The following is a 24,122-nucleotide window of genomic DNA, read 5'->3' as shown; positions in this document are numbered from 1 at the left end:
CTTCCTTCCTTCCTTCCTCTCCTTCCTTCCTCCTTCCTTCCTTCCTTCCTTCCTTCCTTCCTTCCTTCCTTCCTTCCTTCCTTCCTTCCTTCCTTCCTTCCTTCTCCTCCTTTCTTCCTTCCTTCCTTCCTTCTCTCCTTCCTTCCTTCCTTCCTTCCTTCCTTCCTTCCTTCCTTCTTCCCTTCCCTTCCTTCCTCCTTCCTTCCTTCCTTCCTTCCTTCCTTCCTTCCTTCCTTCCTTCCTCCTTCCTTCCTTCCTTCCTTCTCCTTCCTTTTCTTCCTTCCTTCCTTCCTTCCTTCCTTCCTTCCTTCCTTCCTTCCTTCCTTCCTTCTTCCTTCCTTCCTTCCTTCCTTCCTTCCTTCCTTCCTTCCTTCCCTTCCTCTCCTTCCTTCCTTCCCTTCCTTCCTTCCTTCTCTCCTTCCTTCTTCCTTCCTTCCTTCCTTCCTTCTTCCTTCCTTCCTTCCTTCTCTCCTTCTCCTTCCTTCCTTCCTTCCTTCCTTCTTCCTTCCCTCTTCCTTCCTTCTCTCCTTCCTTCCTTTCCTTCCTTCCTTCCTTCCTTCTCTTCCTTCCTTCCTTTCCTTCCTTCTCTCCTTCCTTCCTTCCTTCCTTCCTTCTCTCCTTCCTTCCTTCCTTCCTTCCTTCCTTCCTTCCTTTCTCTCTTTCCTTCCTTCCTTCTCTCCTTCCTTCCTTCCTTCCTTCCTTCCTCCTCCTTCCTTCCTTCCTTCCTTCCTTCCTCCTTCCTTCCTTCCTTCTTCCTTCTTTCCCTCTTCCTTCCTTCCTTCCTTCCTTCCCTTCCTTCCCTTCCTCCTTCCTTCTTTCTTCCCATGTTTACCTATCTTATGGAAATACGTATGTTTTTAATTTTACCGAGTGTTTCATAATGACAGTGATGCATTTCCTTCTGTATTAGCAAAATATAATACTATTATCCGTATTGTCTTTTCTTCCTCCTCTCTTCCCTTCCTCTTTCCTCCCTCCCTCCTTTTTTCCTCGATCCTTTCTCCCTCCCTCCCTCCCTCCCCATCCTCCTTTTTTCCTTCCTCCTTTCCTCCCTTCTTTTCTTCCTCCTCTCTTCCCTTCCTCTTCCTTCTTTCCTTCCTCTTCTTTCCTCCCTCCCTCTTCCCCTCTTCCACCATCTCATCCTCCCTCCCCCTCCCTCCCCCCAGCCGGACCACCCCCATCCCCCCTAGCCCTCCTCCTTCCTCCCCTGTCCGGACACCCCCGCCCCCCTCCCCCTCCCCTGGCCGAGGACCAAGGTGGTGGCGGTGATGCCAACGCTGGGGAGCCGCCCCCTGCCCTTCGCCCCGAGGAGAATGGAGATGAGGAGGGGGGCGGGGGGCGCCTGTGCGGAGGAGGGGGGCCCTTCCTCGGAGCCCCCCGGGAACCTGAGCTCCTCGCCGCGCTTCCTGGACCTCCCCTTGGGGACGGGGGGGCCCTGGGCAGCCCCATGGACTCGGAGGCCACCAAGGAGACCCCCCGACCAGGCCCCGGCTCTGACCCCGTGTGCCCCCCCACCTCCGGATCCCCAGGACGGACCCGCACTGCCGAGAGGAAATGCCTCCTGGCAACTGGCAGGAAGAGGTGAGACAAGACCATCACCAGCAGCATCATTCCCAATTTTTTCCCCGCTCTCCAGGTGTTTTGGACTCCAACTCCCACCATTCCTAACAGCCTCAGGCCCCTTGATAGGAGACACATGTGGGATCCACTGTGGGGGAGAAGCACGAGATCCAACATCTCCGTGTGTTGGGATGCTTAAGCGGCTGAGAGGGAAAAGGAAAGGGCCTGAGGCTGTTAGGAATGGTGGGAGTTGGAGTCCAAAGTACGAATATAATACCCTGACCCAAGCCCGACCAAGAAGCCATGAAATCATGCCTCACACACCTGGCCTTCCTCTCACTTTTCTTGTTGACTCACCTTTCTTGTTGGATGCAACTCCCATCATCTCCAGCCAGCCTAGCTAAGGATGTTGGGATATGTCGCTTGGCAAGTGGGCTGAGGCCTCTGATAGAATCGAGTAATAGAACAACTTTACTGCTATTGTACATCATTCAATTAATCTGTATATACTCAAGTATAAACCGACCCCGCAATATAAGCCATGGCACCTAATTTCACCACAAAAAAACTGGGGAAACTTATTGGCTTGAGTATAAGTATAATGTAGCAGATACTGGTAAAGTTCAACAATAAAGACAGATACCAATAAAATTCCATTAATGGAGGCATCGGTAGGTAAATGTTTTTAAATATTTACAAAAAAAAACCCTGGTAATTTAAGATTATTATTACAGTAGAGTCTCACTTATCCAAGCCTCGCTTATCCAAGTTTCTGGATAATCCAAGCCATTTTTGTAGTCAAGGATTTCAATATATCATGATATTTTGGTGCTAAATTCGTAAATACAGTAATTACAACATAACATTACTGTGTATTGAACTGCTTTTTCTGTCAAATTTGTTGTATAACATGATGTTTTGATGCTTAATTTGTAAAATCATAACCTAATTTCATGTTTAATAGGCTTTTCCTTAATCCCTCCTTATTATCCAAGATATTCGCTTATCAAAGCTTCTGCTGGCCCGTTTAGCTTGGATTAGTGAGACTCTACTGTACCAATAAAATTCCATTAATGGAGCATCGGTAGGTTAAATGTTTTAAATATTTACAAAAAAACCCCTGGTAATTTAAGATTATTATTATTATTATTATTATTATATTATTATTATTATTATTAATAAAAAACCTTTTTTTTTAATACCTCGCCACCATCTCCCCACGGGGACTCAGGGTGGCTCACATGGGGCAAGGCCCGACCAGCATAATTTACAAAAACAACAGCATAAATACATTCAACAATATACAAAAAAAATTAAAAAGACAGTAAGACAAAAAAAGCAGGCAATCAAGGACATTGGGTTGTTGTATGTTTTCCAAGCTTTATGGCTGTGTTCCAGAAATATTCTCTCCTGATGTTTCACCCACATCTATGGCAGTGTCAGGACCCAGGCTGCAGAGCACCAATAACCATGCGCAGAGGCCAGAATCTATCTAATATCTTTATTAAAGGAATATATAAAGTCAGTAAAAACAAGTGAAGAATGTAGTTCAGAAGTAGACCTTCCAGGAAAGGTCAAATATAGTCCAAGGAAACAATGTCCAATATGAGATATTAAGGTCCAAAGTTGGTAATCCATTAACCGAAACACACACTTTGTCAAGCAAAGTGAGGGGAAATGACAAGGTCCTTTAGTCCATGGAACTTGACAAACAAGGCTGGAAGCAAACTAGATTCTTGGCAAACCAGGCTTGATTCAAGGCAACAAAAGCAAGGAACAAGAATAGGGTCCGTGGCGAATTCCGTGGCGAGGTCCGGGGAGCAAGGCAAGGCTGGGACGAGAACAAGGTCCTGGAAACATGGAACTGGAGTTGCGTAGTCTACACACGAAATCACTCCCGAAGCTGACGAATTGACTCCGCAAGGATTTCTTTGCGGGCAAACACCTATATAGGGATCTTGTTTTCCCACCAAGGAACACTTTCTCTGGGGAACAAGAAACGAAACCCATACTGTGTCCAGATGCATGACTCCTTAAAGTTTCCCAAGGGAAACAGACTTAATCAGCTAATTGTCTGGCAGCTATCCTGGCGCTCCCTGCGAGTCGCCTCCCGAGCGCCTCTATCTTGATTATAATAATCCCGGCGAGAAAATGGGGAGATTTCTGCTCAAGCTTGTTTGGCTGACTTCTTGTGGGCAAACATCTTGCAGGTGCAAGGGCTCCACTTCTGGCTGAAACGGTGGGAAACCCAAGTTTTCCTCTTCATCTGCCACAATAGTACTAGGAACGGGACTACATGGCCCATGAGTCATCACAGGCAGGCATCCTCAGAGGTTGTATATAACTAAATGAAGCAGTATGTGGCTTTCTCCTTTTCCGCAGAGGGCCACCAACGCCCTGGACGAGGTGCCGAGTCCGGAGATGGGCTCGGAGGGCTTCTTCTTCCGGCACGGGCACCGGGGGCTGCTCTCCCTCCGCTTTGGGGCCGGGATGCCCAGCAGCACCACCACCCACGACGCCTTCCGCACCCCCCAGCGCACGGGGCTCCCCGTCAGAGGTCAGCCGGACGCATGGACGGATGGATGGATGGATGGAAGGATGGATGGGCAGTGGGGGTTGTCTTGACACATGGACCCAAACACCCCCGCAGGGAGGGGGTTCTGGAGGGATTCATAGGGACCAAAAAGGGCCAGTGGAAACTCGAACCACCCCGAGACCTACTTGCCTTTCGGAAAGCCTGCAAAACCTTGCTCTTCCGACAAGCTTTCAATGGGTGAAAAACTCGGGGCTGTGTCTGTTTTTATTGTTGCTTTTATTGTTGTTATTGTTATTTTAAAGCTAAGTGTATTGTTTTAATCTATTTCTGTAAACCGCTCAGAGCCAAACTGGGAATACCGTGTTTCCCCGAAAATAAGACAGTGTCTTATATTAATTTTTGCTCCCAAAGATGCACTAGGTCTTATTTTCAGGGGATGTCTTATTTTTCCATGAAGAAGAATTCATATTTATTGTTGAACAAAAAAATGAACATTGATTATATACTGCACAGTAGTTGTCATCACAAACCAGCATAACCAGACAAACTGTGAATCCTATCAATAATTTCTTGTTACTACCGTTATTTCTATGTACAACCATCTATGGTACGTATGTTTACTGATCCTGCATGCTGTAATGTTCTGTTGGCGGGCATGCTTCCAAACAAAAACTTTGCTAGGTCTTACTTTTGGGGGAGGCCTTATATTTAGCAATTCAGCAAAACCTCTGCTAGGTTTTATTTTCTGGGGATGTCTTATTTTAGGGGAAACACGGTAGCAGTATACAAGTTTAATAATAAATTTAATAAATAAAAATAAAAAGTGACTGCCTGGTTTCTCTCCATCTGCCTACTGACCCTGACATATTGTGTCCTTCCTTCCTTCCTTCCTTTCTTCCTTTCTTCCTTTCTTCCTTCTTTCCTTCCAGGGCAGCGCGAGGCCATGTTGGAGTGGATTCTCTACCAGAAATACAGGTGAGCACAGGCTGGGAATGGGAATGGCCCTGCCCAATGAGGGGCTTTCCTGCCACTAGCAGCATTTTCTCCTGACGTTTCACCTGCAAAAATTCTGCCAGAACATGGCCATACAGTCCGGAAACCAGACAACCCCCCCAAGTCTGTATAATAACCAGACCTTGAAGCCTTTCAGCTTCAAGGTCTGGCTGCTTCCTGTCTGGGGGGATCCTTTGTTGGGAGGTGTTAACTGGCCCTGACTGTTTCATGTCTGGAATTCCTATTTATTTATTTATTTATTTACAACATTTATACCCCGCCCTTCTCACCTGAGGGGACTCAGGGCGGCTTACAAACATTGGCAAAATTTAATGCCCAAAATGCAATCATAAAAACAAAACAATATAAGGTAAAGGTAAAGGTTTCCCCTGACGTTAAGTCCAGTCGTGACCAATTCTGGGGGTTGGTGCTCATCTCCATTTCTAAGCCGAAGAGCCGGCGTTGTCCGTAGACTCCTCCAAGATCATGTGGCCACTGGCAGGACTGCATGGAGCGCTGTTATAAACAGATCTATTAATAACATTGTTAAAACACATTATAAAAACCTTAAAAACGTATATATAATGAATTCCATTCCTTAATGTTGTTCTTTTTTTTTTAATACTAGGAACCATGTTCATTTTCATGGTTTCCTCCTTTCTGTTGAAATTGTCCACGTGCTTCTTGTGGATTTCAATCAGGGCCAGTTAACACCTCCCAACAAAGGATTTCCCCCAGGCAGGAAGCATCCAGGCTTTGAAGCTGCAAGGCCATTCAATGCTAACCAAGTTGGCCAGTGGCAACATTCACACCTGCCTCCAACAGACAAGAGTTCTATCTTCCTCCCACCCTGGATGGACATCATTCCTCAGGGATATATAGTAGAGTCTCACTTATCCAACACTTGCTTATCCAACATTCTGGATTATCCAACACATTTTTGTAGTCAATGTTTTCAATATATCATGATATTTTGGTGCGAAATTCGTAAATACAGTAATTACTATGTAGCATTACTGCGTATTGAAGTACTTTTTCTGCCAGATTTGTTGTATAACATGATGTTTTGGTGCTTAATTTGTAAAATCATAACCTAATTTGATGTTTAATAGGCTTCTCCTTAATCTCTCCTTATTATCCAACATATTCGCTTACCCAACGTTCTGCCGGCCCGTTTATGTTGGATAAGTGAGACTCTACTGTGTGTGTGTATATATACACACACACACACACACACACACACACACACACACAGTAGAGTCTCACTTATCCAACATATATATATATATAGCCTAGTTTAAACCTGGAGTTTATTCTTATCTTTTTCTCACCCAGGTTTTAACTGAGTGTTCATGCGGCCCGCCCTGTTATATTGCTTTTTTGATTTTGTGTTGTACTGTACATGATTATTTTTGTATTGTTGTAATTGTATTATGATATGTTGTTTTTATATTTTGCTATATTGTATTGTTCTGGGCATGGCCCCATGTAAGCCGCCCCGAGTCCCCGTTGGGGAGATGGTGGCGGGATATAAATAAAGTTTTATTATTATTATTATTATTATTATTATTATTATTATTATTATTATTATTATTATAGTTTCCAACAGACCTCACAACCTCTGAGGATGCCTGCCATAGATGTGGGCGAAACGTCAGGAGAGAATGCTTCTGGAACATGGCCAGACAGCCTGGAAAACTCATAGCAACCCAGTGATCATGGCCATGAAAGCCTTTGACAACACAAAAAATCCTATTGTATCATAGCAGGGGTCCCCAAACTAAGGCCCGGGGGCCGGATGTGGCCCTCCAAGGTCATTTACCTGGCCCCCGCCCTCAGTTTTATAATATAATATTTTTATATCAGTTTTAATAATATAATATATTGTATATACATATAATATTGATAATAATCTTATGTTATACAATATAATACTAATAATAATACCATATAATAATATTAATTATATGTTATATATTACATATAATATTACAGTATAGTGGTATAGTTCAATCTAGTAATATATAATGCTAATATTACGCTATGCTAATAATATAATATATTGTATGTACATACAGCTGCTCTGAGTCCCCTTCGGGGTGAGAAGGGCTTGATATAAATGTAGTAAATAAATGTAGTAAATGAATAAATAAATAATTTTAGACTTAAGCTCGCCCAAAGTCTGAAATGACTTGAAGTCACACAACAATAACAATCCTAATTAACTTGACTATCTCATTGGCCAGAAGCAGGCCCACACTTCCCATTGAAATCCTGATAGGTTTATGTTGGTTACAATTGTTCTCCTTTTTAAATATTGTATTGTTCTTTCATTGTTGTTGTTTTGCACTACAAATAAGACATGTGCAGTATGCATAGGAATTTGTTTTGTTTTTTTCAAATGATAATTCGGCCCCTCAACAGTCTGAAACAGTCTGCTTCAAAAGTTTGGGGACCCCTGCTCTACTGTGTATATATATGTATATACATATACATATACATATACATATACATATACATATATATATATATATATATATATATATATATATATATATATATAGCCTAGTTTCCAACAGACCTCACAACCTCTGAGGATGCCTGCCATAGATGTGGGCGAAACGTTAGGAGAGAATGCTTCTGGAACATGGCCAGACAGCCTGGAAAACTCATAGCAACCCAGTGATGAAAGCCTTCGACAACACAAAAAATCCTATTGTATGATAGCGTAACAGGCCGAAGAAGGCTGCTCTCCTTGCCCTTGGCATCCCCTTAACTCCCAGGCCTTGCTCCATGCGCTTTAGGAGTGGCCCATGTGCCTGCTCCAGCTCCTCTTTGCGACCTCCACGTGCTTCTTCTCCCCCAGGAACTGTTCCCTGGGTCCGATTCAGGGCTACTTCTCCCCCTCTTTGCCTTGTTTCCACAGCAAAGAGGTCTTTGCGGAGCAGGTGCACCCACCCCGGGGCCCCATGGAGTCCGAGTCCGTCATGCACCAGGACTTCTGCCGGAAGGACTTTGTCTCCGTGCCCCCGGCCCCCACCAAGGTGAGAGGAGACCCTCCCCCTCCCCCATCTCTTACTGCCCCCCCCCCCCCGCCCCAAGACTCAAGGCCATTCTTGTTGGGAATCACCCTGGACGACTCAAGTCTAAACGTAGTCAGATAGATGATAGAGTTAGATTGAGGGAATCCTTTCCCCGTTTCCAAAGCATGCCTAGACAGGATTTGTTAATGTGGGATTTGTGTATTGATAGTGTTTAAATGCAATTTGTGTCTTGGTTTGTATTGCATACTGATTGCATCATCCAGGGCTGTGGCGCAGCTGGCTAGTAACCAGCTGCAATAAATCACTACTGACCGAGAGGTCATGAGTTCAAAGTCCGGGTCGGATTAAGCCCCCGACCATTAAATAGCCCAGCTTGCTGTTGACCTATGCAGCCCCGAAAGACAGTTGCATCTGTCAAGTAGGGAAATTTAGGTACGCTTTATGCGGGAGGCTAATTTAACTAATTTACCACACCATAAAACTGCCAGCAAAACACGAGGAAAGGAATGAGGAAGTACAGCCACTAGTGGACGGTGAAGCAACAGCTCCCCTGTGGCTGGAATCGTGAAGCTGGAAAAATGTTAAATGCCTCTGTGTCTGTCTATACTGTATGTTGTTTGTCTGTTGGCCTTGAATGTTTGCCATATATGTGTTCATTGTAATCTGCCCTGAGTCCCCTTCGGGGTGAGAAAGAAGGGCGGAATATAAATACTGTAAATAAATAAATAAATAATAAATCATCCAGAGTGTACTATAGTCTGGAAAGAGTTAATTGCTAAGAAGCTGTGATGACCTTGATATGTGGCTGGAACCAGGGAGTATCCAGACACAAGTGTTTGTGCATTACTGATTGCATCAGTTCAGTTCTGCTGTCTGCTGAGTGGAGTCAAGTCCTTTGTTTGTCTGCAAGTCTGTTTGTCTTGTACAGTAAAACCTATATAGTTTTACCAAAGTCTCTGGATGTCACTTTGTTCTGCGTTCCACTGACTCCCAACTACTGCTGCGCTGCAAATTACTCTGATAGGATTCACCATTGTTTCCTGCTTCCAGTCCTATTTAGGTCAACCCACCTTTTGTTGTTTCTAGAAATGTGATCTCTCCTAGGGCTTTGACGTAACTTCCCCAATTTGGTCCTTTGGGATTGACCTGTTGGCCTACTCAGTATTAGACCCTCAGGTCTGCCTTCCCCAGTATTATAATTGCACTTTAATTGACTATGACAGCTGGGTAATCTCCCCTCCCTGTTGACATCAATATATTTTGCACCTTGACCCAGATCATTGGTATTTAAAGATTTTACTTTGTATGTGACTTTTATGACTGTTTTTATTGTTGTTTGATGTTTTATTGTTGATTGATTTGTTTTTACTGTTTGCTTTTGTTTTTATATTGTTGTTCCGGGCTTGGCCCCATGTAAGCCGCCCCGAGTCCCTTCGGGGAGATGGGGCGGGGTATAAGAATAAAGTTATTATTATTATTATTTATGGCCTTAGAGAAGAAGCGACCCACGAGGCTTGGTTGCCATTCCATCTTCCTGCTTTGTTCCAGAGAGGACGCACCTCTGTCCTCTATTAGTCAAGATGTAGCTATCTATACCTTTGTTATTTTAATCCGTCTACGTGTATTAGAACAGGATAGATTAGATAGTTAGCTCCAAACCTTTTCTATCCATCAATGGATTTCTTTTTACCTCAATAAATGCTTTTAAACTTTAAAGCTAACTTTGCATCCCTTTGCCTTCCTGATGACAAAGAGGCCTTCCAAAACTCACACCGTGTAAGTCTCACGCTGCTGCAATTTTTACTCTGCTATTTTAATGGGAATTTACCTCATAAAGACAGTGATTAGAGCTTAAAGACTCGTCCATTCCCAACAATTCTTGTGTGCCCTTGGCAGCCTCACGACTACCGCCTGGAGCAGCCACAGACCTTCTGGCTGGAGCATGCGCAGCAGGTGCCGGTGAGTGGCCCCTCCCTTGCAGACCCCCCCAACTGCCTCTCACCCACCCCTCCCCCACTCCCACCCCAAGGTAGCTTTGCCCTTGACCGGAGGGAGAGCAGACCCCTCCCCGGCTGCACCTGTCGCACTCCTCACAGGGCAGGCATCATACCACCCCCCCTTCATTCCTGCAACCAAGGGAGGGGGTGGTCTTCCTATTTGGGGTGGTCCTCCACGCTCTCACCCCCCATCTCTCCCCCCCCCCCCAATATAATCCAGGGCGTCTCCTGCATCCGGATGGCGGACTCCCCGTTCAGGAAGTGCGCAGCCTTCACCACCCCGGCCCCCGAGTACCTGGAGCAGCCCTACAACCAGGAGACCTACCCAGAGTTCTAGCCACATTAAAGGGACAGTGGCCCTTGCCCACAAGCCTGTGCTCCTGGTGCGTCTCTCTCTGTGTACATGTGTGCATTTGTGTGCGTACATGTGTGCATACATGAATGTGTGTTTATGGGTATATACATGAGTATTTGTATGTATGTACCTGTGTGGGTGTGTGTATGTATACATGAGCGTGTGTGCATGGGTGAATACATCAATGCATGTGTACATGTCTGTTTGCATAAATGTGTATACATGTGTGTATACATGAATAATTGTGTGCATGTATATACCTGTGTGGGCACATGTGTGTATACATATGTGCATATATACATGTGTGCATACAAGTGTATGCATGACAGTGTGTATATGTGCACATACATGAGCATGTGTGAATGGGTGTATACATCAATGCATGTGTACATATGTGTTTGTGTGAATGTATGTACCTGTGTGTGTGTGTATGAATGCATGTGCATGTGTGCATGAGTATATACATCTGTGTGCATAAATGTGTATACATGTGTGTATACATGAATAGATGTGTGCATGTTTGTACCTGTGTGGGTATATGTGTATACATGAATGTTTGTGTGCATGTATGTACCTGCGTGTGTGTGTGTGTATACATGAGCATGTGTGCATGGGTGTATACATCAATGCTTGTGTACATGTGTGTGTGTGTGTGTACATAATAGTGTGCAAATGTGTGTATACATGAATAGTTGTGTGCATGTACGTACCTGTGTGGGTACATGTGTGTATACATGAACGATTGTGTGCAGATATGTACCTGTGTGTGTATACATTATTATAATTATAATTATTATTTATTTAATTTATGTACCACTCTTCTCCCCCAGGGGGACATGAATGTTTGTATGCATGTGTGTATCCATATGTGCATGTATACATGTGTGCATACATGTGTAAATACACGAGTGTGTATATATGTGTGTATACACGAGTGCATGTGTACATGAGTGCATATTGTGAGCGTACATGTGTGTCTGTGTCTGTGTGATCTCTGCCAGGGGTGTGGGAAGGGGAGAAGGCATGTGAGCCCCAGGCCTTGGTTCCACTCCTTGGGGCAGAGGGGTGCAAGCCCCACCCACTCCGCTACAAAGGAGCCCCCAGACCCAATCCTCCCTTGCTGGGTGCCCAAGGAGGGTCCCCATCCCCCCCCCCCCCACACACACACACAATCCTTCCCTCGACAAACATTTGTCCAGCTTGAAAAGAACCACCAGGAGAGACCCAGATTAAAAAGTCTGTATTCGAACAAAATATTCCACACTATTTGTATATTTACACCTGTGGGAGGGAGGGAGGGAGGGGCTGGGGCGGGGGGCTCAGCCGGCTGAGCCGAGGGGCGGGGGGCCAACGGGGGTCCAGGTCAGGGTCAGGGTCCGGCCCCGTCCCAACTGCTCTGAGGGGCCGTCTTGCTCTTGACGGAGGCGGCCTGAGCCTCGCAAGGTCTTGCAGGATGACCCAACGGGGTTTGGGGGGTGGTCTGCCGTCTTCAGGGCCCCCACTTTGCCCTCTTTCTCTGTCTGTCTTTCTCCTGGCGGGGGGGTCGTTATTGCTCCAAGGCGTTTGCATGTGGCGCGCTCTGGCGGTCATTGCTGGGGAGGGGGCTCTTGCTCCAAGGAAAGGGAGTCCTGGTGGGCGGAGCCGCTGCTGGGTGCCCCAAATGGGGGGTCTCTCAGGTGGGAGGGGCGGGGGGGCCGCCTCAGATGACCACCGCGTTCTTCTCCCCCAGCAGCCAGTACGTCCGCATCTTCCCCTTGCCCTGCCGGGACCAAGGAGAAGAAAGGGGTCAGGGGTCACGGGCAAGGAGCCCCCTCCCCAAACAGTGCAAAGGCCCTTCTCCCCATGTCCCCCTCGAACTGGACCAAGGTGGACATACTGGGCAGCCCCCGAGACCCTCCCATAGGAATAAGGGGTGGGGTCTCCACCCCCCAGTGGGTGAACGAAGGGTCCCCACCTTCATCTCCACGTCTCCCCTCAGTTCCAGCTCGAAGCAGCCAAATTCGTCCAGGATCTCTTTGGTGCAGGACGAGACGTGGATCCTCAAGGCTGAAACAAAAGGAACACAAAAGTCACAAGGGGCCACCCAAAGGCCATCCAGTCCAACCCTTTTCTTTCTGACAAGGAGGGAAAGCACAATCAAAGACCTCCCAACAGATGGCCATCCAGCCTCTGCTTTAAAAACTCCAGAGAAAGACATTCAACTAGACTACCCAGGGCAGCAACGTATTCCACTGTCCAAAATATCTAACCATTTAGTCCTGAAGTTTAGGTGGAATCTCTTTTCCTCAAGTTTGAACCCATGGCTCAATTGTGTCTCAGAAAGGAAGTTCACCCCTTCCTCCTGAATGGAACATCCTTTCAAACGTGTTGTCGAAGGCTTTCTTGACCGGAATCACAGGGTTGTTGTATGTCTTTCGGGCTGTGTGGCCATGTTCCAGAAGTATTCTCTCCTGACGTTTCGCCCACATCTATGGCAGGCATCCTCAGAGGCATCCTCAAAACAGTAGATGGGAACCAACACTGAAGGCAGAGGACAGCTAATGACTGAACAAAGGATGCCCCCAGACAAGAGACAAAACCTTTCCAATGCTAATTAGGGTGATTAACTGAAACGTTAATGCTGGCTTCCCAGTGACAAAGGACTCTTGCCACACCCTGGACTCTCCACAGATATATATTCTTTCCTTGCCTTACTTAGCTTATCCATACCTCACAACCTCTGAGGATGCCTGCCATAGATGTGGGTGAAATGTCAGGAGAGAATACTTCTGGAACATGGCCACACAGCCCAAAAGACATACAACAATGCCTTCAAACATTTAAACATAGCTCTCGTGTGTTAATGTGGGATTTGTGTATTGAGAGTGTTTAAATGCACTTTGTGCCATGCTTGTATTGCAACTGATTGCACCATGCAGAATGTACCATAGTGTGGAAAGAGTTAATTGACAAGAAGCTATGATGACCTTAATGTGTGGCTGGAACTAGGGAGTATCCAGGCACAAGTGTTTGTGCATAATGATTGAGTCAGTTCAGTTCAGTTCAGTTGAGTTCTGTCTGCCTAGAGTTCGAGTCAAGTTCTGTTGGAGAACAGAGCAGTCCTGAGTTCATCTGTCGTCTGCAAGTCTGTTTGTGTTGATTACTGCTGCATACAGTCAAACTTTGTAAATAGTTTTACCAACGTCTCTGAGTGTCTCTTCATTCTGCGTTCCACTGCTTCCATCCAACTACGGCTGCGCTGCAAATACTCTGACATCGTGTCCCCTCCCAGATCCTTCAATCACTCATCTTAAGAGATTCCTGCTTTCCGGACCTTTGGCCCTTCTGGTGGCCCTTCTGGTGACCCTTCTCGGACCCTCTTCCAGCTGGCCCACCTCCTCCTCGAATTGCTTTGCCCCGAACTGGACACAGCATTCATACAATCATAGAATAATAAGAGTTGGAAGAGGCCATCTAGTCCAACCCCTTGCCAAGTGGAGGGGGCCAGTCGGGTCAGTGGGGAGCCCCCTCCCCAAAATGACGTTGCCGGGCGGAAAGCTCACCCTCGCCATTGGACTCCATGCGGGAGGCGGTGTTGACGGTGTCGCCGAAGAGGCAGTAGCGGGGCATCTTGAGGCCCACCACCCCGGCACACACGGGCCCTGTGCGGGAGGAAGAGGTATTATGATGAAATCCGAGGTATTTATTATTTATTTATTTATTTAAAGTATTTATATTCCGTCCTTCTTTCTCACCCCGAAGGGGACTCAGGGCGGATCACATTATATACATATAGGGCAAGCATTCAATGCCCATAAACACATCGAACCGAGACAGAGACAGACGCAGAGGCAATTTAACCTTCTCCTGAGGGGATGTTCGAGTCTGGCCACAGGGGGGAGCAGCTGCTTCATCATCCACTGTGACGGCACTTCCTCATTCCAACGTCGTAAATTAGTTAAATTTGCCTCCCCATTTTATAAGTGGTACCTTATTTCCTACTTGATAGATGCAACTATCTTTCGGGTTGCTAGGTTAACAACGAGCAGGGGCTGTTTTTTAATTTTTTAATTGACGGGTGCTCACCCCGCCACGGGCTGGCCTCAAACTCATGACCTCGTGGTCAGAGTGATTTATTGCAGCTGGCTGCCAACCAGCCTGCGCCACAGCCCAGCCCCCGGTATGGTTTGAATGGAATTATTTATTTATTTGTTTATTATTTCAGTATTTCTATTCCACACTTCTTTCTCACCCCGAAGGGGACTCAGGGCGGATCACATTGCACATATAAGGCAAACATTCAATGCCTTAACATAGAACAAAGACAAAGAGAAACGCAGGCTCCGAGCTGGCCTCGAACTCATGACCTCCTGGTCAGAGTGATTTGTTGCAGCTGGCTGCTAACCAGCCTGCGCCACAGCCCGGGCCTGTATGGAATTGTATGAAAGGTGTATGGATGAGGCCGAATTGGGCTGAAGACACAATTCTAAAGAATGACGCCTGGAACACAACTACACTCAGAAACTGTAATTAAAAGTGGCTGAACTGCTGACATTGTGAACTGTTGACAATGATTAACTGTTGGACTTAAGGAGAAAAACAATATATCTGCATTAATCAGAGCTCTTTAAGTGAAGGAAATATTTACAAGGTTTCCTTATGTTAAGAAGGAAGTCAACACAAAGTTGCTTGTGTTTACCAACACCAATTACTCAGAATCAACATCTGCCAGGAAGGAAAAGATGAAGCCAGGAGGTTTCAGGCTGGAAAAACATCTATCTGTCACTCATTTACAACTTTGGAACAACATCAGCAGAAATATTGCTATATAAGAGATCTTATTACAATCCAAAGAGTGTGACAGACAGAGGCACTGTCCATCTGCCATGTTCTATGCAGATGGTGCATTGGAGTGTGAGATCTGCCATGGAAAGCAGAATTCTGGACACTTGGCCTCCTTTTCTCAAGGGCAGAGGATTGACTGCGCTTTGGCGTCATAATAATAATAATAATAATAATAATAATAATAATAATAATAATAATAATAATAATAATAATAATTTTATTCTTATACCCCGCCCCATCTCCCCGAAGGGACTCAGGGCGGCTGACATGGGGCCAAGCCCGAATAGAACAATAAAAACAAGACAAGAAACCAATAAAACCAATAATCAAACCATAAAAACAAGTCATAAAAACCACATACAACATAAAATGTTAAAATCATGAATAAGGTTCAAAGAATCTAGGCCAAAGTGGTAAGAGTGCAAATAAATCATATCATCAAGGGAAGGCGGTCACAGTACCGTGTTTCCCCGAAAATAAGACAGTGTCTTATATTATTTTTTGCTCCCAAAGATGTGCTAGGTCTTATTTTCAGGGGATGTCTTATTTTTCCATGAAGAAGAATTCACATTTATTGTTGAACAAAAAAAAATGAACATTTATTCTATACTGTACAGTAGTTGTCATCACAAACCAACATAACCAAACCAGACAAACTGTGACTCTTGTCAATAATTTCTTGTTACTACCATTATTTCCATGTACAACTGGTATGTACATTTACCAATCCTGCATGCTCTGGTGTTTGGCGGGCGCCGGGCATGCTTCCAAACAAAAACTTTGCTAGGTCTTACTTTCGGGGGAGGCCTTATATTTAGCAATTCAGCAAAACCACTGCTAGGTCTTATTTTTTGGGGATGTCTTATTTTTGGGGAAACAGGGTATGTATTTGGAGGGAGTCAGTTTCTGCTGTAGAAAAACAGGTCTGATCCTTGGCATTGCGCTTAGGGAAAGAGGATGCATTTTGAAGTTTTAGAAGTTTTGGAGCGTTGGCAGATTTGCAAGGAAGCAGTCTGGCCTAAGGTGGGTTCTTCATGGTAGAAGAATGGAGGATATGGTAATATTTGAATGAATGAATGTATATGTGAATGTGAATGCGGAGTAAAAATCTAATTCCCCTTTGTATGTCTATTAGCTAATGTAACTGTAGGTTGTTTGCAAATCCAATGTAGTTACATAGAATCTGTATGTCTGTATGTCTAAATGTTGTTCTGTAAAATTTCTGATATACCAGTATACTTGAAGATAAGCCGAGTTTCTCAGCCCTTATTTATGAGCTGAAAAAGCCTCCCCCGGCTTATAATTGGGTCAAGGTCAAGGCCAGCAACAGAGCCTTCAGGCTATTGCTTGCAATATGTGATCTATTTCTCTCTTCTCCTCCCTTATCAGTGTGTTTTCTTTTGCAAAGCCTCCCTCGCTCTTAATCAAGGGAATGTTTTGAAAAGAGAAAGACGCCCTTGCAAGTCAGGAAGAAGAAAAATATATATCCATTAATTTTATGAAAGCATTTTCTTCTGGAATATTGGTTAAACTCTCCTACAGATATATAGGCATTAACCCCTTGCAAGTTTTTGCCATCTCTATGTACCTTTATATTTGTATCTACCTATATGCATTAATTTTATATATGAATTTCCCCTCATATGTTTGCAGGTCTTTGCAAATCCTTTATACATATAGATCCATGTACCTGTGTATCTGTAGCCATACATATACATTATTTTAATATATGAATTTACCCTCATATGTTTGCAAGTCTCTGCAAATATCTATATAAAGAGAGATGTCTGGATAGATATGAATATATTCTTACCTACCTATATATAGGGCTTGCAAATATTACAGGGGGGAAATGAACACACAAATATATATAGACATGCCTAGATAAATATGAATATACTAGCTGTGCCCGGCCACGCGTTGCTGTGGCAAAGTGGTGGTGGTATTGGTTAAAAATTGTTGTGTAATTTTTATTTGACTTTATTTGCATTTTTTATTAATTTTATTGTAAGTTATATTTTTATTTATTATATTTTATTATTTTCTTGTATTATTTTTAGTTATTTTCTGTTATTATAATATTTTATTGTATTAATTTTTTAGTGTTTTTTATTATTTTTTATTGGGTTGCTAGGAGACCAAGTTGGAGGAGCTTAGCCTTCTAACTGGCAGCAATTGGATAAAAGCAATTATTCCTCTCTCTCTCTAATTAGGACTTTACTTTTCTTTTCTTTTTGTTGTATCAACCTAGAGGCGTGGATGATGGGTTGTGTTGTCAAATTTTGAGGTTGGAGGGCCTGTAGTTTTGTTGTTTTGTGGGTCGCCGTGATGCCATCACTCTTTTATATATATAGAGATATATCTATATGTATAGGGCTTGCAAATATTGTAGGGGAAATGCACACACACACAGAGGGGATTTGCAAATATTTCAGGCGGAAATGCATATGTGAAATTAGTGTCTATAATTATAGATCTATATCTAGCTCTGTATTGTTTAGATAAGCATTGAATATTTGCCTGTTACTATGTTGGAAGCCAGCCTGAGTCCCCATGGGGAGATAGGGTGGGATCCAAATGAAGTTTTTTATTATTATTATTATTATTATTATTATTATTATTATTATTATTATTATTACGTTATTATTGATACCATATTGTTTTTGTTGCCCCTACTTTTTCACTTATAGAGCTAGTTTATTGTTTTTCTTCGAAATACGGTAAATCTTCAAAAACATTTAACCTACTGATGCTTTGATTAATGAAATTTTATTGGCATCTATTTTTATTTTGAAATTTACCACCCTCGGCTTATACTCGAGTCAATAAGTTATCCCAGTTTTATGTGGTAAAATTGGGTGCCTTGGCTTATATTTGAGTCGGCTTATACTCGAGTATATAAGGTACCTTCTCACACTAAAAATTACAATAAAAAGAACCTTTGTTTAAAAAGTATTCATGACTGAGAAGGAGGACAATGTGGCTGGGACAGCCCCCCATCCACCCCTTTGCAGCCCCCTCCCCAGGACTCACCGGAATGGATGCCGACCCGTAATCGGAGCTGTTCTCCAGGCCGGTGCCGGATGCGGAAGGTGGTGACGGCTTCCAGGAGGGCCAGGGCCATGCGCACCACCTCGTGCGCATGCAGCTTCCCGTTCCGGACCGGCAGCCCCGAGACCACCATGTAGGCGTCCCCGATGGTCTCCACCTGTGAGAGATTTATAGCTCAGATCAGCCCTGTTGCACTCTAGCCCGGGAAGGAACAGCTTTGCACCCAGCACCGCACAGAGTCCAGTAGGAGCTACCTACGGCAGTTTAGTTACAAAAGCATCTACAAAAGCGAAAATGGGCATTTCCCAAAAAGCAGTAGAAACGGTGCTATGAAATAGCAACAGTCCAAAAATACCAAGATCAATAGCCCAAGGTAGCAAGGCACATGACATCCATGATGTCAGGAACATAAGCATACATCCATAAGCATGAAAACAGGAACTTTTCCAAGAAAACTATTCCAGGAACAAAGGCAAACTTGAGAGCTAAACATGAACTTGAAATCAATGCAACATTGTCTGCTCTGAAGAGACCAGGAAAGTATTGCTCAATTTAAGCTCAAACCTGACCAAGAAGGCATGAGATCATCCCTTCGGCATCTGGGTTTCAAGGACTGTTTCTCACAAAGTCTTTCCGACCTTCTAATTAACTTTACTTTCACTCTCTCTGAGCAGAGACCTAATCTCATATCACGGGATAACTCCCAATCTTCTGAAGGCTGATTCTTAAGAAAAAGAGACTCTTAAACATCCTCTCCCTTATCTGCAGCTGTCGGCCCTGCTCTGATCTACGGCCTGCCTTTCTGTCTGAGTTTCAGCCTGATCCCATACAGACTCAGTGAAAAATCCATCATTCCCCTCACCCTTTGAGGCAGAATCCCCAGCATGCCCAACCTCAGGCTGCTGAGCCTCAACAAGACCCTTCCCACGGACCCCGACCAGAGCCTCCACCTTCTGCAGACTCACCTTGTAGACGTCAAAGTTATCGATGATGGCGTCAAAGCAGGTGTAGAGGTCGTTGAGGAGGGTCACCACCTGGCGGGGAGGGGAAGGAGCTCAGGTGAGTGGAAGGGGGGCTGTGGGGACGGAATGAGTCCCACAGGTAAAAGGACCCATGCTTTCCAGGTCTCTAAAGGAGGCAGGTATATTCTGGTGGACCAGAAAGGCAGGATGATGATGCCAGGCTGTTTGCGCCAACACCTGAGAGCTACATATCCCAGGATGACCCTCTAGATCATGGGCAAACTTGGACCCTCCCTCCAGGTGTTTTGGAGTTCAACTCCCACCATCCCTAACAACCTCAGGTCCCTTCCTTTCTTTGCTTTCCACTTAAGCAGCTGAGAGGGAAAAGGAAAGAGCCTGAGGCTCTTAGGAATTGTGGGAGCTGAACTCCAAAACACCTGGAGGGCCAAAGTTTGCCCATGCCTGGGTGAGAATCCCCTTAAAGGTAACCCAAACATGTGTCCTAACAGCGTTCTCTTCTGATGTTGCGCCTGCATCTGTGGCTACTGGCACTTTCAGAAGATCTTCAGAAGAGCCAGCAAGGAAAGTATATATACATATCGAATGTCCAGGGCAGGAGGAAGGAACCACTGTCTGATAAACAAGTGTGAACAAGTGCCTAATGTTGTGACTCAGCTGGAACCTCAGATTGACTCTGATGAGGATGATGGGATTCAGGTTCAAAATGTCCCTGTTGTAGGAGATGAGGAGCAGAGAGTGCAAGTTCATTTTCCCACAGCAAGGAATGATGTTGATAATACTGAAACTAGCCAGGTGCAAATTGACTTGGAAAAGGAGGACAGTTCTCAGTGTGATAATGAGGCTCAGCAAACGAACGAGCAGGCTGACCTTGATAAAACAGGTTCCCTATATTGAGCTGACCGTTTGGAATTCAGGGTTCGGAGGAGGGTGAGAATTGCAAACAAGAGGGGGGTTAGAGGCCAGAGAAATGCTTTCATGTTTTGCAAAGGGTATTAAAGCAATATGTTTGGAGACAAACCTTTGTCAAAGCAACTTTTCATTCAACCAAGTAGCAAGCTCTCATTTTCCTGGATTATCTTGCAACTTTTGTGTTCATGTTCTTGGGACTTTGTCATGCTCCAATGGGACTTTGTTTATTCCTGGTGATTTCTTGAATTATTCTCTAAGGCGTTATTTTGCAACGATCTTTTGGAACTTTACTTTTGCTTTTAGAGAACTTTTATCTTCTATTTTCTAATAAACTAAAAAGATTTCAACCTGTGTGCTGTTTGGTGTACAACAAGGTGAAGCTAACCTGAGATGCGACACCTAACTACCATCAGGTCTTCTGAAAATGCCAGTAGTCACAGATGCGGGTGACACATTGACTAAACAGTGTGAAGGGAAGGAGGAGGAAAGGGAAGACAGATGGAAAAATGGAAGAAAAAGGAACTTGCTGCAACCTCCCAAAGGGAAAGGTGTCCCCACCCTACCTGCATGGGGGTGCTCTCTGCTGAAAGGGAGGTGAACCCCACAATGTCACTGAAGTAGATGGTGACGCAGTCAAAGGCTTCTGCTTGGACCGTCTCTCCACGCTTGAGCTGCTCGGCCACAGAGCTGTGGTCGGGGGGTCAGAGAAAGAAGGTCAATGAGGGGACAGGTGACCACCCCATTGGTCCCAATGGCTTGAGTGGGAGGGGGCCGAGGGTCACTTCTCAGCCGGTGACTTACTGGGGCAGGATCTGGTAGAGGAGGTTCTCGGCCTTGCGCTTCTCCTCCAGGTAGGCCTGGGTGCGCTCCTCCACCAGCTTCTCCAGGTTGTTGGCATACTGCTCCATGCGCGAGAGCAGGTTGTCCAGGATGCTGGTGCTGCCTTCCCTGAAGAGTAAGGGCGGGGGGGGGGGGGGGGTCATCAGCCACACAACATCCACAGAAGAAAGGTAAACAAGCAAAGGTGACCCTGGTCCCACCTGAGAGTTCACTTTTAATTGAACACCTCCCTTTTCCAGAATCCCTTTTCACCATCAAACAGAACAGGTGGAGGGAGATGCTGCGTGCAAGGGATGCTTTCATGCTCAACATGCAAACAGGGCCTTCTCCCATTGGAAGACATAATCTTGGAAAGGTTTTGTACTTTGGAAAAATCCACGTGAAAAGGTTTTCACTGCTTCCAGAGCCGGAAATGAAAGGAGAAGCCTTTGCCACGTACAAGGGCTTTCATTACCTTGAGAACCAGAAATGAAAGGAGAAGCCTTTGCCTTTGTATATGTCTCATCGTATGTCATTGTAACAAGGCATTGAATGTTTGCCTGTGTCTGTTTATGTGCTGTAACCCGCTCTGAGACCTCTTGGGGAATAGAGCAGAATATAAATAAAGTGTTGTTGTTTTATTATTACTTTTATCATTATCATTATTATCTCACCAGCGGAGGCTATTGTCTGCATGCAAGTGATGGCCCATGCTCAACATTTATTTATTTATTTATTTATTTTTCAAACTTATATGCCGCCACTCCAATAGGGCTCGGAGCGGCTTACAAGAACCGGCTAATGGAAGAACATGCAAATGGATGTCTCCCATTGGGAGACATAACCTTGGAAAGGTTTTGCACTTTGGAAAAGTCCACATGAAAGGGCTTTCACCTCCTCCAGCGCCAGAAATGAAAGGAGAAGCCTTTGCCTTTGTCTGTGTATGCGTGTCTCATTGTGTATCATTGTAACAAGGCATTAAAGGTTTGCCTGTGTCTGTTTATGTGCTGTAATCCACTCTGAATCCTCTCGGGGAGAAGAGCGGAATATAAATAAAGTGTTGTTGTTTTATTATTATTATTACTTTTATCATTATCATTATTATCTCACCAGCGGAGGCTATTGTCTGCATGCAAGTGATGGCCCATGCTCAACATGCAAATGGATGTCTCCCATTGGGAGACATAACCTTGGAAAGGTTTTGTACTTTGGAAAAGTCCATGTGAAATGGCTTTCACCGCCTCCAGAGCCATAAATGAAAGGAGAAGCCTTTGCCTTTGTCTGCGTAAGTGTGTCTCATCGTATGTCATTGCAACAAGGCATTGAAGGTTTGCCTGTGTCTGTTTATGTGCTGTAATCCGCTCTGAGTCCTCTCGGGGAAAAGAGCGGAATATAAATAAAGTGTTGTACCGCCTCCAGAGCCGGAAATGAAAGGAGAAGCCTTTGCCTTTGCCTTTGTGTATGTGTATCTCATCGTATATCATTGTAACAAGGCATTGAAGGTTTGCTTGTGTCTGTTTATGTGCTGTAATCCACTCTGAGTTCTCTCAGGGAGAAGAGCGGAATATAAATAAAGTGTTGTTGTTGTTTTATTATTACTTTTATCATTATCATTATCTCACCAGCAGAGGCTATTGTCTGTATGCAAGTGATGGTCCCATGCTCAACATGCAAACGGATGTCTCCCATTGGGAGACATAACCTTGGAAAGCTTTTGCACTTTGGAAAAATCTACGTGAAAGGGCTTTCACTACCTCGAGAGCTGGAAATGAAAGGAGAAGCCTTTGCCTTTGTATGTGTCTCATTGTATGTCATTGTAACAAGGCATTGAAGGTTTGCCTGTGTCTGTTTATGTGCTGTAATCCGCTCTGAGTCCTCTCGGGGAAAAGAGCGGAATATAAATAAAGTGTTGTACCGCCTCCAGAGCCGGAAATGAAAGGAGAAGCCTTTGCCTTTGTGTATGTGTGTCTCATCATATATCATTGTAACAAGGCATTGAAGGTTTGCTTGTGTCTGTTTATGTGCTGTAATCCACTCTGAGTCCTCTCAGGGAGAAGAGCAAAATATAAATAAAGTGTTGTTGTTATTGTTTTATTATTACTTTTATCATTATCATTATCTCACCAGCAGAGGCTATTGTCTGTATGCAAGTGATGGTCCCATGCTCAACATGCAAACGGATGTCTCCCATTGGGAGACATAACCTTGGAAAGCTTTTGCACTTTGGAAAAATCTACGTGAAAGGGCTTTCACTACCTCGAGAGCTGGAAATGAAAGGAGAAGCCTTTGCCTTTGTATGGGTCTCATTGTATGTCATTGTAACAAGGCATTAAAGGTTTGCCTGTGTCTGTTTATGTGTTGTAACCCGCTCTGAGTCCCCTCAGGGAATAGAGCAAAATATAAATAAAGTGTTGTTGTTATCGTTTTATTACTTTTATCATTATTATTATTATCTCACCAGCGGAGGCTATTGTCTGCATGCAAGTGATGGTCCCATGCTCAACATGCAAACGGATGTCTCCCATTGGGAGACATAACCTTGGAAAGCTTTTGCACTTTGGAAAAATCTACGTGAAAGGGCTTTCACTACCTCGAGAGCCGGAAATGAAAGGAGAAGCCTTTGCCTTTGTATGGGTCTCATTGTATGTCATTGTAACAAGGCATTAAAGGTTTGCTTGTGTCTGTTTATGTGCTGTAATCCACTCTGAGTCCTCTCAGGGAGAAGAGCAAAATAGAAATAAAGTGTTGTTGTTATCGTTTTATTACTTTTATCATTATCATTATTATCTCACCAGCGGAGGCTATTGTCTGCATGCAAGTGATGGTCCCATGCTCAACATGCAAACGGAAAGGTTTTGTATTTTGGAAAAATCTACGTGAAAGGGCTTTCACTACCTTGAGAGCCGGAAATGAAAGGAGAAGCCTTTGCCTTTGTCTGTGTATGTGTCTCATTGTATGTCATCAAAACCATAGTACTAATAATTGGCTCTAGAGCAGGCCTGGGCCAACTTGGGCCCTCCGGGTGTTTTGGACTCCAACTCCCACCATTCC

At 44.5% G+C, this 24,122-nt stretch overlaps 2 protein-coding genes across 3 annotated transcripts in view; one reads left to right on the top strand and one right to left on the bottom strand.

The window, feature by feature from the left end:
* Window positions 1-1,529: 1,529 nt before the first annotated feature.
* Window positions 1,530-10,500, top strand: spag8 (sperm associated antigen 8; the record flags this gene model as incomplete). The annotated part of the gene is made up of 6 exons (XM_062969419.1): window positions 1,530-1,581; window positions 3,943-4,117; window positions 5,026-5,071; window positions 8,016-8,133; window positions 10,030-10,092; window positions 10,351-10,500. Coding segments are annotated over 6 exons (571 nt in total), but the record flags the coding sequence as incomplete, so codon positions are not given.
* Window positions 10,501-11,708: 1,208 nt separating this feature from the next.
* The window catches only part of npr2 (natriuretic peptide receptor 2), a 93,173-nt gene continuing 80,759 nt past the window's right edge, over window positions 11,709-24,122 (bottom strand). Inside the window, exons 16-22 of one of the 2 annotated variants that reach the window (XM_062972680.1) lie at window positions 21,054-21,200; window positions 20,816-20,939; window positions 19,326-19,394; window positions 18,343-18,517; window positions 14,028-14,126; window positions 12,440-12,531; window positions 11,709-12,244 (exon numbers count right to left, since the gene is read on the bottom strand). In XM_062972680.1, the coding sequence (XP_062828750.1) occupies window positions 12,185-12,244; window positions 12,440-12,531; window positions 14,028-14,126; window positions 18,343-18,517; window positions 19,326-19,394; window positions 20,816-20,939; window positions 21,054-21,200 (766 nt within the window). In that variant the 3' untranslated portion in view covers window positions 11,709-12,184. Of the gene's footprint in view, window positions 12,245-12,439; window positions 12,532-14,027; window positions 14,127-18,342; window positions 18,518-19,325; window positions 19,395-20,815; window positions 20,940-21,053; window positions 21,201-24,122 lie in introns of those variants that run through there. The other variant, XR_010003687.1, reaches the window with a different exon arrangement.

The sequence above is a fragment of the Anolis carolinensis genome, chromosome 2 (genome assembly GCF_035594765.1).
Source record: "Anolis carolinensis isolate JA03-04 chromosome 2, rAnoCar3.1.pri, whole genome shotgun sequence".
Taxonomy (NCBI): Eukaryota; Metazoa; Chordata; class Lepidosauria; order Squamata; family Dactyloidae; genus Anolis; species Anolis carolinensis.
The sequence above is the reverse complement of the archived record's forward strand: the minus strand, read 5'-3'. Positions and strand labels throughout refer to the sequence as shown.